At 38.0% G+C, this 13257-nt stretch overlaps 1 protein-coding gene and 1 long non-coding RNA gene across 5 annotated transcripts in view; one reads left to right on the plus strand and one right to left on the minus strand.

Annotated features, from left to right (window-relative positions):
- LOC142194681 (uncharacterized) overlaps nt 1-13257 on the plus strand; it is a 431520-nt gene that overhangs the window by 161964 nt on the left and 256299 nt on the right. The gene's annotated exons all lie outside the window — the stretch shown is intronic.
- The window catches only part of CUX1 (cut like homeobox 1), a 277415-nt gene that overhangs the window by 46754 nt on the left and 217404 nt on the right, over nt 1-13257 (minus strand). For 2 of the 3 annotated variants that reach the window (XM_075263946.1, XM_075263945.1), the window contains one exon: nt 9493-12457. The exons of the other annotated variant lie outside the window; for it this stretch is intronic. In XM_075263946.1, coding sequence (XP_075120047.1) covers nt 11776-12457 — 682 coding nt within the window. In that variant the 3' untranslated portion in view covers nt 9493-11775. Of the gene's footprint in view, nt 1-9492; nt 12458-13257 lie in introns of those variants that run through there. 3 annotated transcript variants of the gene reach the window in all.

Here is a 13257-nt window from a genome sequence, read left to right on the forward strand (position 1 = left end):
CTTAATAAATATACATCATGTTAAAATTTGCTGCAGTTTACCTGATTTACATTCAGGTCATGTGACATGACCACATCTGTGACATTTCATTTGCAAGTTCCTTGCAAGCATTGAGACCTACAAACTAACATCACAGTGCCATGTGAACTGTTGGAAGTAGAGTGTCTCTACAACTCCCTTCCCCTATTCCAGCACATTGGGACTGAGCTCAAAGTGGCAGCATATGCCTACTGCCTTTAGCTAGGCCCCTTGCCTTTTGATGCACCAATGTCATAGAGGCAGTATATACACACTGCTTCTAACTCCTCCCTATTACCATGGCTCAAAAAAGGAAACGGTGTAAAGGCATTGCTGAGTCAGAGAGGACAACAGGGGGGGAGTAAGAAGCAGTGTATATACAGTGTGCAGCCATAGCAATAAGCAAGGCAGCAGAGCTTGAAGCAGTAGGCATACACTGCCCATCTGAGCTCATTCCCAATAAGCTCGAATAGGAGAGGGGGGGGGGGGGGGGGGTTATAGACACCAGGCTTCCAATAGGTCACCTCATGCTCTGACGTTTCGTTTGCAAGCTTCAGTGCGTACACCTGGCATATCCCCCCCTAGATCATTCGATAAGAATTTCTGCAGATTGTTGTTATATGTCCGCACTGCAGCTGAACATGTCTAGTAGAGAGAGAGAGACATCTGTGCTAACAAGTATCAGCTCAGTCCCCTCTTATGTTCCTTCCCGAGTCTATATTTCACGTTTGTCTTGTGTTGTCCTTACTCTGTTTTATTTACTGTTTTCACTGTCAGAATTACCAGTATTGTGTGTACAGTGTAGGAGGTGGACAGAACAGGAAGTCAGTGAAATATAGCTTCCTCCAATAGCTGCAGAGCAGGAAATGATGTCAGAGAAAGGGGCGTCATTCAGTCCACTTCTCCTGTACACCCCAGTAGCATACACCCATTTTTCTTGTGCTTTAAGGATAAATAGTATAAAGAGCACCTTTGTAACCTGCTTTGAGTGACTATAGTGAAAGACTTAACAGTCCAGGTATGTTACGTTACCCCCAGAAGGTATATTTTACTAATTATTGAAATGTGTCCACAGTTTTTACTTTAGGCTTTCTTTGTAATTAAAACTAATTGGACGCCCTCATTGTGTCCTGAATAGGTCACTTGTAATGCTTATACAGCCAGGCATTATATCATCTTGCAGTATTGTACCAGTATATTGTTGTATAACACTCTGCATAGCTTTAGAAAACAGCTGACTCCCTTTACTATATACTGAATATGGATTATTATTATTTTTTTTTTTTAGTGAAGATCTATTGAATTGGAGGTATGTTTATTGTTTTATGAATACATTTTTGGGTCTCATCCCCACCGTGTCTTGCATTAAAGGGAGTCTGTCACCAGGGTGAAGCATATTAAATCAGCAAAACATTTAGCTAGGTCAGACTCACCTGAATGTTACGCTTTCTCCCATGAAAATGTGTGCATCTGTAGCCCAGTTATTAAGTTATTTCACAATATGCAAATGAGCACCCAGGAGAACCGTGGTGCACACACTGCCATACTATGTTCTCCTTCTCTCCTCCCGTCTTTAAGTGACTGGGCCAGGGAGCTAAGCTGAACTCTCACCAGGCCCTGTGTTCTCACATTTGCACCAGCTTATTGGGGCAGAGAACTTTGGAGCAATGGAGTCGCTCTTAGATAAGTGATGAATATATAAATGAATATCTCGGCAATGGAGGCGCAAATTTTCATTGGGAAAAGGGCTTTACATTCAAATGACATTGACCTATCCGTGTTGCTGGTTTAATATGCTTTCTATTCCCTTTAAGCTATGCATGTAATCTTGTGGTTATGGAAATAAGACAGATCAATGCAATCTGCATGTCATAAAAGCTACAATATACTATTTAAGGCTAGAGCAATGGTGCCGCCCAATAACAACCAGATTTTAGAGTTGGATATAAAATTTGTTATGGATTGTTTTTTTAAACAGTTTTTTTCAAATAAATCCACATACATAATCTTTAACATAATTTATGGTTTTTCATATATATCGATAAAAAAAACAACTGTAACAGTTTGAAATAAATACACTGCATGAATATTCATTCTCCGGTGTAAATGTTTGCTGCTTCGACCACATAAAAGAATGACAAACCACCACTGACTGTGTTTGTATAAAAGATATTTACTTCAATTATCACACCTAGGGTGCTAGTGAATAATAATAATAATAATAATACATTGTGTGAGATTCATACAGTGATATTGCTTCTCCATATCATATAGGGACCGTTGTACAGTGCTGAGAACAAACATTATTATGGCTACCCAAACAAAGACAGAACAATGCCTGCTGACGGGACCTCTATTCCCACTGTCGCCAGCCATAAAGAACTTGTACTATATGTTTGAACAAATACCAATAAAGAAAAAGCTACAAAAAAGGAGTCACAGCAACACAACATGGGCTTCTCAAAGCTACGTGTACAAAAATTACACTTTTTTTGGTCAGTTGGGTCTCTCGTGAGGATTTTTTGTTTTTGTTTTTTTTTCCTTTTTTTTAAAAATTTTTAAACTTGTGATCGTGAATAACAAACAAGCTCTAAAAACATCTAAGACTTAATGCAGTACAGAAAAAAAATAAAAAAAAAATAAAAAAAATAAAATAAAAATAATAGAATACTGCTAAAAATGTCAGACACTACAATACACCGGGGGAACTGAGCTTATTCAAATGTTCTCAAGAAATAAGGATAAAAAAAGACAAGTACATCACTTCTGAGTTCATCTTGTGCTGTGTTAGTAGTCAGGGCATTTTTCAGCTGCACCCATCTTCATGGCAAGTAGTTATTGCACAAATATAAAGAGTTTTAGAGTAACATAAAACAGGGATATGAAAAAAATGTGTTCTATTTCTCCTTGGTTACAGGTGAATCTTGCCTTTGGATATAAGCCCATACGTCTATTCAAATACAACTGCATTTGTAGTAGACTCATTGCAGAAAATATGAAATGAGGAGAAAAAAAAATATAAAAAGTACTGCAGGCTGTATTGTCATGAGGCTATAACCAATATTTAGTGTGACAATATGAAAAAATATAGTGGCAATTTTTGTATTATTTTTTGAAGCTTCTGTCCAAAAATAATCAGAGCTCATTGTGGAAGTGGAATTCATGTGAAATAACTGAGGTCTAGGTGACGTAGACGTATGTACAGATGTGTCCTTCGAACCTTCCCTCTTGGCCCAGTAAGTCCCAAGATGTGTGATATGAGATGACTGGTTTAGAAAAAAAAACAACATAATTTGCGATATTGTCATGAGACAATCATGTGTCTATGTGTGGCCACCAAGTGGTTGTGTTGTGAATTGCAGCCTGTCGAGAGTTTTGCTAGCATATTGTGATATTATATTGAATCGGGTTCAACATTTGGGGTTGTCTGGAACTAATTTGGAGCTAAGGTAAGAAAAGACACATCTGTATATGTGATAACCAGCCACCGACACAAAATAGAGGCAGCCATGGCAGAAGGCGTAACCATAATTCCTGAGAATACAGACTATGAATTAATTCATATCAGCAATGGCAACGGCACTGGTTCCTCTGTACGGTCACTAGCTCCTAGTTACCGATACGCGACATACTCATGAATATTGGTTGAAGCTCTACAATGGCTGCCTCCACCAGTAGATACTGACAAAAGCATTTGTGAAAACTCAAGTCAGGCCACCAAAAACTTACAGTGATGGTCTAGTCAATCTCAGTAGATACTTTCTGTAACAATGTAGCAGGGTAAAAGTCTTACAAAACAACAATTAAATATTAATGGAATTTAGAAACCAAAGTTACAATATTTCTTTGTAAAATATTATGAGCATTTGGAAGTCCAGAAACAAAGTGCTATTTACCAATTGATACGCCTTAGTAGAGCAGGAGATAACTGTTGTCTTGTGTACAGAACAGGTCTCTATTTCCTAGAATGATACTCGTGGTATATTCCAGGTTCTTGCATTATAACCAGTTCTGAATCTACTTAAACTAAATAGTACAAGGAAATCCAACACTTTTAACTGCAATATTTGTTGAACATATTACCAGGCTCTTAGAGGCATAAGGCAAGAAAAAAAAACCATCTAGAAAGCTCATGAAATCAAGCAGAATATTGTGCCCATTGTAACCAAACCACATTAAGGATTTACCATTTGATGATTTATCCTTAGGACAGGTCATCAATTGAAGATCGGCGGGGGTCCGACTCTCAGGGTCCCCACCGATCACCTGGTTGAAGAGACTGCAGCGTTTGGAAGAGTGCTGAGGTCTCTTCACACAAAACAAAGCAAGTGCTGTACATTTAACAGTGGCTGTGCTTCATATCTGACCCTACTTCACTTGTATGGAAAGCCCCTTTAAGGTTAAAGACAAGCATTCAGGCTGACATGTGATCAGGGTGATAATAGTACTGATGTGGTTTTACCACATATTGGTAAAGTTTTTAAATTGTTAATAACCGTGCCATCATTAAAGGGGTTGTCTGGGACTATGATGGCCAGCTCCACTTCCTCTTCTCAGGCAGGGACATCACGTTCCTTGGTCACATGGCCATTCTCCAGCTCAGTTTCATTCAAATGAATGGGGTAGAACTGCAATACCCAGCACAGCCACTAAGCAATGGACAGCACTGTCCTTGGTAAGTAGTGATGAGGCCACAGCAATCTATATCATAGGCCTGGATAACCCCTTTAACAATCAATTTGGAAATTGCACCATTTAGCAGTAAAACTGCATGTCAGCCTCTATGCATGTCTCTACTCATAGGGGTAGCTCGAAGCTCACTGGCCCTAAAGCAAAATCTGTAGCATGCCCTATAACCATGACACATCATTAATCGTACTGATCTCCCTAAATCAGGACAGAAAAATCTTATAGGTCCCCTCAGGCTACGAACTCAGGTGTAAGAGTAACCTCTGCACCCCCTATTGTTATGCTCCCTTTCTCAACCCTATAACAAATGTAATTGATCATAGGACTCAAAACGAAGGACGTTTAACTGGCTTTAAGTGCATTTACTTTCATCTATTCATTCATATGCTATTACTCAAGCTAAATGAATCTGAAATATAAAATATGTGCATTACCACTTTTATTCCTGCACCCTGTGCTAGAGGGAGTCTGGCAGCAGAACCCAGCACATCAAACCAGCTACAAGTAGAGAAGTTAGAGTCACCTGAATGAAGCAATGTATTCTCTTTGTAAATCGCTGCTTTGGGTGCCGAGATATCGCCATGTTTGTTAGTGAACTCTTTGGAGCAATAAGGGCATTGTCACCTAATTCTTGGGGGAACAGCAACACCATCTTGGCTTCAAGGAGTTCATTTTCATATTGCCTCTGTGTGATTCAGGTGACCCTACTGCTGGGTTGATATGCTGTATTTTGGGGGCAAACTCCCATAAAGGCACACCATTATTTCTATTGCAACACTAGGTAGCAATGACTAGATTTCTTTTTCTGGCATATAAAGAGCCAGAGATGCATCTAATGTATTAACAGTCAAGTGTCTCATATATTAAGGTACAGAATATACAGAATAGTTTAATAGTTTGAAGCTGGCCTACATATTCGATTTTGGGCAGCCAAAATGGTCAATTTGGCCCATGACCGGCCTTCGATTGGATATGTAGATGCTGAAAACAGTAATTTGCAGCTAGCCAACAATAGACTTTAGTTTGCCAAAAACACATCAGGCATGCTGGATAACTTTGGCCAGTTGGTAGCCAAAAAATACCATTGTATGACATGATTGGCTACTCTTAGCTAAGCATCATCTGATTTGTGCAGATACACCGTTTTAAAAAAATCTTTTTAAAACAACTAAACCACCCCCCTTAATACTGATGGTGGAAATGCCCACTGACATGTATGGCTGGCCTTAGGCCATATTCACACCATCAGTAGCTTCATTAATTGCAAGTCTAAACCAGGAGATGAGAACACGGAACAAGTGCAAATCTTCCCACTATACATTATCCCTGGTTTTGGTGTGCAACCACAAGTACAAATATCTGACGTGTGAGGGTATAATATTCCAATATACATTTTATGTATGAATACCTCATGGTTTACTAGATTTCTCTTTATTGTTATTCCTTGTTTTCTTCCAGTGCCTAAAAATAAGTCCATGGTCATGTGATATATGGTCTATGGTCATGTGATATATGGTCCATGGTCATGTGATGGACACAGGTGCACAGCTTGTTACAGTCACAAAACAGTAATCAAAGCTCAGCCTTGTAATGAGCTGTGTGCCTGTGTGTCTATCTCATGAGCAAGGACCACATACCACATGACTATGGACTATGGACTGTATATCACATCACAATGGACTGATTTTTAGCTATTGGGAGTAAACAAGGAATGACAGCAAGCAGAGTTCTAAAAAAGCAGTAGGACGCAGTATTGACACAGAAAGTATAGTGGAAAACTGTACAATGAAATATTATACAAACAGTAACAGTTATTTCCTTAAACTTGATAATCCCTTTAAATAAGTCTCCTCCATCTTTACAGCTAAACTATCTTGTTTTCCTTCTACCTCTCAAAGAACCATTGTAAAGATTTTCAGACAGGTATTATGGTTTCAGCAATGCATTTCTTGATGTCTGATCTCATACAGTTACTAGGATCCTCCATTGTCCATAGAATGAACATCTGCGATGGGCACACAGGAGCGGGGCTGGTTACATGAGCGTGCTCTGCTACCTGTACACTTGTGGCACATTACCAGCACCAGATTGTCATTGTATGGAAGAAAACAGTGAAGGATCCAGGCCAGTGACTACAAGCAGAGAGATCTGGCAAACCATGAGGAATTCATATAGAAAGTATATGGGAAAACTGTATAACTTTTCATTATGCTATAAATAACTTTAATTAGCTGAAATCAGAATAGACCATGGATATGAACCGAAACTAAGAAGCCTCCATAGTACTGAGCTCATTGGGCCAGCAACTTAAGTCACTAATACCTTAAACATGGACTATTTCCTTATATATAACAGCAGTGTAGTATTAGTATAGTATAGACCTATACTTTATTGCTCAATGGTGCTGTAATACAGTAGGTTGCTCCATATATTAGATGATCAGTGTTTGGATTGCCAAGTTTTTACCTACAAAAAGGAGTACATGAAATGCATCTAGCCCTATTGAGAAAATGTGCCATCTGCACACAGTATACTGCCCACTGGAACGGATTATATAGAACAGAAATACAGTATACAGTCCGAATACAGTAATTGGGATTTTTGGCTATCTGTTTTTTTTCTTATTTGCATAGTAGACCACAGTTCTAACGGATTTCTCCATGTCTTTTGATGTCACACAAGTATGGTATGGCTTTGAGGAAATCTTTTACTAAATTTGCAGCTGCCTAAGGAGACATTCAGGAAAATCTGTATAATAGTTGTTGAATGAATATTGTTACATATATTCTTTAAGGCTTGGTTCATATGGTGCTTTTTGTATTTAAGAACTGTATATATATATATATATATATATATATATATATATATATATATATATATATATATATATATATATATGGCACATGTTACTACGTGTTTCACCTGAAAACTAATGGCCATTAAATAGAAACCTCTGGTTTACTGGCATAGTAATAATCCACTACTCAGCTGAAACACATAGTAAAATGCTCATTACTGCAATAAAAAGCAAGCAGTCCTTAATTAAAAACAAGCATTGTGTGACTCCAGCATAAGGGGTGCCCACTTTGCATATGCTCTGTCAGGGCATGTGCAGGTAATAAAGGGGTGTTTTCTGATTCGGTCCATGTCAGAACCATATTTACCAGTCTGAACACTATCCTAGAATTATAGCTCCATAGTGATTACAGTTCAGTGCTGTGTTTTGCTTGGCGGCACGGACTCCTAGTATCATAGGTAAGTATAGCGCTAGAGAGGTCCATCTCGCGGCAGTGTTCAGACCGGTAAATACGGCTCCCACATATGAAACTCAACCATGTAAATGACCTGTAACAGGAATAGTTTGACTGCAAGCCGTTTAAAGGTACATGCACGTGGCCAAATTGTGTGTTGTGAAGTTTGCCTTAAATTTGTAGTAAAATTGCATTTACATTTTGGTGCATTGCAGAGGGTTTATTCAGCAGAATTGACCTGACATGCCGCAGAATTGACCTGACATGCCGCAGATTTATAATCCGCAATGCATGTACATTTACTAGTGGATTTTTTTTTTTTTTGCTAAAATTTCATCCACTTTGCAGCGATTGTAACATTCTACGCATTTCCTGTTCAAAAATACAAATGGAAAATCCACAGCGTATCTTCCACAGGTGAAGAAACCCCAATTCTGTCTTCTGAATTAATATCTATGGATTATTGTTTCCATTTAAACCTTATAAAGGCAGAAAAGAATGTCTATTTTATAAATGCATCCAATTCTTTGGTGGTTTTAGAGATTAGAATAGTGTAGCATGGGCAGAGCTAAGACGATAGACAGGAGGGGTACACAGCAAGTTACTTTCTACAGAGACAATGTCCCTTATAATGCTATATGACACAACTGTGCATACATTTATGAAGGGTACCTCTTTGAGAAGACCACCCCTTTAGTAAGACAACTGACAATATATGACAATTTCACCAATATATGACAACTGACAACGATACACTGGCCATCTTTATCAATGCAATTTTAGCTGGTTGTCTCATAGACGTTTAACTGTATCTTTAAAACTTATAGACATGGGTGTTATTCCTGACCATCAGGGCTCTGACTAGAGTTGCACATAGTAAAGCTCATTTTTTTTAATTTAAAGCTTATTATGTCACAGCAGAATTTATTGCTTTTGATCCCCCCATGTTGTTTTATGAAAAACACTCCAGTGTTTTAAGGTGATAAATGGTTTATGAACAACCCTGTTTTTTTCTAAGACATTTTTATGCCCAATACTATTAAATAGTTTAGTTGTGTGAAGGCTGCGGCTCTCCGGCTGTAGAGAAACTATGCTGGGGATTGTAGTTTTGCCACAGGTTGGAGACCACTGAATAAAAAGTATTAAAAAAAATGTTAAAAGGGCTATTGGGGTCTGGACATTTGTGTGCAAGTGCCAAATACATTGTCTAGATGATAAAAAAAAAAAAAAAAAAATTAGAAAAAGCTCAAAAGCTTAAAAAAATTAAAAATGATGCTCACCTCGCTTATGCCTTCGCTGGGCCCCCTCTGGTCTGTCCTTCCTGGACCCGCTTCCGCTGCTTTTGCTGTATGCCGAGAGGGAGCAGGAAGTATAGACCATTGGGGGGTAGCGGGCATCAGAACAGGCGCAGCAAGGGATTGGTAACATTTTTGAAAAATATTTGAGCCTTTTCTAAATTACTTATTGGCCAGACAACCCCATTAATCTGTAGACATATGGGTTCAGTAAAATATCAATGTTTTTTTTAAAAAATGGGCCTATAAGAACATTACAATCACATATAAAGGACAAACAAGTATTCAAATAAAAAAAAGAAATCCCTACATCTACAGAAAGCAGTCTTACCAATTGACCCTACTATAAATACTGTAAAAACGTGCCGAGAACAGTAACAAAGTGTTTTTTGCTTGCCCCTTTTGCCTCTAAGAGCCTCTTATAGTTGTAATTTGTTTTCTGTATTGTTCGTCGAGAATCTATCTTAAAACCTGAAGTGCTACCGCATCTTACCAATGCATGTAAAGAGCATTTCATTTTTTTTTTTTTACTACACTCTTGTATAACAAATGTGGTTCTACACATTAAAATGTTTCTACTAAATAATACAAGCTCATTGAGGTTTAGCATAGGGAGTACGCTTTTATAACAACACTCCCATCCCCTATAAGATAAAGGGATTAAAAAATTGAAAAAAAAAAGATAATATTATTAAAACATAAGTAACAAATGCACCAAATAACGTCATCAAAAGATGCTGACCTAAGACACAATGTTTCAATGATACACGATAAGATCAAAGAAAAAAAAAATCTTTAAATCAATAATATACAGTATGACAACTACATCTTGTAAATTATACCCAATACTGCCGGCAGTCTATCCCTCTAAAGAATATTTGCCCCCGTTTTCATCCCTTCCTAACAATCAGATAATAAAATACAGCACCTATAAATAAGCAAAAAAAATATATATATACTGAAATCATCTATTGTTAGTTTTTAAGATATGGCGAGAAACGAGCCTAGTTCAGCAAATCTTGTCGAAGCCATAGCAGATAAACCAGCTTATTGAAAAAGGTGGCAGTAATGCACTCTATGTGTGCACAAGTACATAAGAAAATACACAGACTTATAAAATTGCATACACGGGTATTCCCACACGTCTCTGTTCTCTCTCACACACATATTGACAGCAAGAAGGAACAGGATACAAATTGGAATGGGTGTCGTACTTTGAACGAGAACGGACCGTTGTAGGAAAGACTGCTTGGAGCCACAAAAGCCGTTTTCGTCAAATTGTTATTTTGGTTCTAGATTTGTCTATTTACATTGTACTATGTCAGAGTTAAAGAGGTTTCTTAGTTTTTTTTTCTACTTTTATTTTTTATACATAAAAAGTTTACTATTAGTTTGCATTGAAAACATCTCTTTTCTCTGCATCCTGCTGGCAGCATATTTGGTAATAGTTAAATGTATCAAACAAAGTGGACTTGTAAAGAAAACAAAATATATATATGATATATATATATATATATATGTGTGTTGGTATGAAGGGAATACTGTAAGGATGTATTAACAGTACAGGTCTGCCATTCCAACTTGTACCCTTTTACCCTCCCAAAATATGAGGTCTGATCAGCGTGCTCTGTGGTTAGAGGTTAAAAAGCAGATTAGAAAATACCTAAATTCAGATTTTTTTTTGTCCTGATTTGGCCTAAAATGGAGTGTAATAAACAAATCCTGGTCTAGAAAAGCCCAGAATCAGTTAAAGCTATGAAACAATGTGCACTGGATATCTAGTTTCACTACCAAGAAAACACTACATCAGCTACCACAAATTAAAATAGTTTCCTGATGTGACTTTAGTTAGAAAATAAGTGGATTGGTGTATTTCTTTTATTTCAAAGTTCCGAGCAGGTTTTTTTTTTTTTTCTCTTTTTTTCTTTTTTTTTTTTTTTAACTTCTTGAAAATAGGATTCCAAACTAGTGTGTTTAGAGTCAGATGACTGTGCAATCTCTTTGTGGCAACTGAAACACCTACTAAAAAGGAAAAACCAAAATAATAAAAAAGGACAACCTTTTTTTTCCTGAAAAAATCTCCTCCTTTTCCTGGTATAAGAAGATCATAGTGTATTATCGCTCTGCGGCCATTACATGGCAGATAAAAAGCCCCCATTTATTTTGTGGGTTCAATATTTTTTTTCGCTTTTTTTGTACTTTTTTTTTTTTTTTTTTTTTAAGCCCACACTAAAAAGGTGGGCACAAGGCAAAGCTGTAAGAGTTATTCCAGAAAGTGTGAAAATCACTTGGGTAATAGTAAAAACACTTCAGGGTACAAAAAGCTTGACTACATATTTCAGTTTTCGTCCTCGAAAACACAACATAAAATTGGGCTTAATGCTCCTTTTGTATTCTATATGCACCTTGGCCTATGGCGTTTTTGCCCTGTGGCCTGCAGGGCGGTAAGTGCGCAATACAATATAACCAGTGAAAGGTCCAGTTTAAATCCCCAGTTTGGTGCAACCAGGGTTTATTTAATTTCAAAACTCCCATTCGATGGGTTCTTCTCGACTAGCGGCCTTCTCTAAGCGGTGAATTATGCTGTTCAAGTTTGCGGCTTTCTTTTTCCTCAAAGAGTTGTCCCGTGTGTTTTTGGAACTTGCGGTCTCAGAAAAGTTGAATAAGCTCTGAATAGAGCTTCCTTTCTGTGAACTTGTACTTGGCACACTGGATAGTTTCTCAGAATCTTCATTAGACTTGTTGAAACCCTCCTTTGTGGGGACCAAGCTTGAGGCAGCTGAGGTAGAGGCATGCTTTTCAGTAGCAGATTTCGGTGTTGTCTCTGAACTCTCTCCAGAACACCGAGATCCAGGAAGGGAAGTCCGACTCTGCTTTCTCTGACTTTCCTCAACCTTATCAACTGGGCTTTCTACTTCTGACCGGCTGTTTTCCGACTTCTCAGTAGGTCTACCGTCTTCACCCTCTTCAAAAGCTGAATCAGTCTGCCCGCCCTGAGACTTCATGTTGTCACTGAATTCATCTCCTTCAAGGACACCATGTTTTCCATCAGTTGTGCTTTCCATATCTACACCATCACAGCTATCTCCTTCCGAACTGTGGGCTGCTCTGCTGCTTGTCGCTGATGGAGAATCACTAGAACCAATATTTCCATGACTACCTGCTTGAATTTCTTCAATGAACAGTTCTCTACGGATGCGAGACCTGAGGAGAGAAGGAGAAACATTTTTTTCCAATTATACTTTATTAAGTTTACCTTTAACCAGAATAAAACAAATACATAGACGGTCAATCATTTGCAGGGATTCACTGAGATCCCAAGTAAGATTTAGCAGATTCCTGGATGAGATGGAAGAGACAAAGAGATGCATTTATCACCGTGTGTTATCACGGCCATCGCAAAGTTAAACAGTGTGGATAGGCCTATATAACTGGCCATATACATTACGATTTAGGTGGGACTGGTTAACCATCTAATTTGACCCCTCAAAGTAATATAACTGGGAGCAAAGATATGTTGTTACTGCTGCCCATGTACACAACAATCTCTGTAAGAGACCTTAGTGTGTACCATCCATCTGCCACTTAGGCCCAACTTCTGAGAAGTAGGACAAGGGATCCCCATTCTCTCAATCAGCATGGCTCCCAGTAGTTAAACTAAACCTCTATCAATCAGACAAGGCCTATTCTATGGATGAACTATAAGTAACTATCTGGGGCTTTAATGCTTCTTTAACTAAATAAGTCCCAAAAAGCCGCCGCACACCTCAGTGGGGTTATTTGAAGAGCAGAAACATTGCAATGTGATGATGGGATAATAAATACATCTCACTTGATCCTATGGAATACGGATTTTTCTAGGGATATCAGATACGGTAAAAGATTTACTAATAGTTAGACAGCATGAACTTAGTCTGGTAACCTGAAAATACACCAGATTTATCACAGTGGCTGATAATGGATCTGATGTATCTAGTGTAAAGTTATCACCTTTTAGTTGACTT

This window comes from Leptodactylus fuscus, chromosome 2 (genome assembly GCF_031893055.1).
Source record: "Leptodactylus fuscus isolate aLepFus1 chromosome 2, aLepFus1.hap2, whole genome shotgun sequence".
NCBI lineage: Eukaryota > Metazoa > Chordata > Amphibia > Anura > Leptodactylidae > Leptodactylus > Leptodactylus fuscus.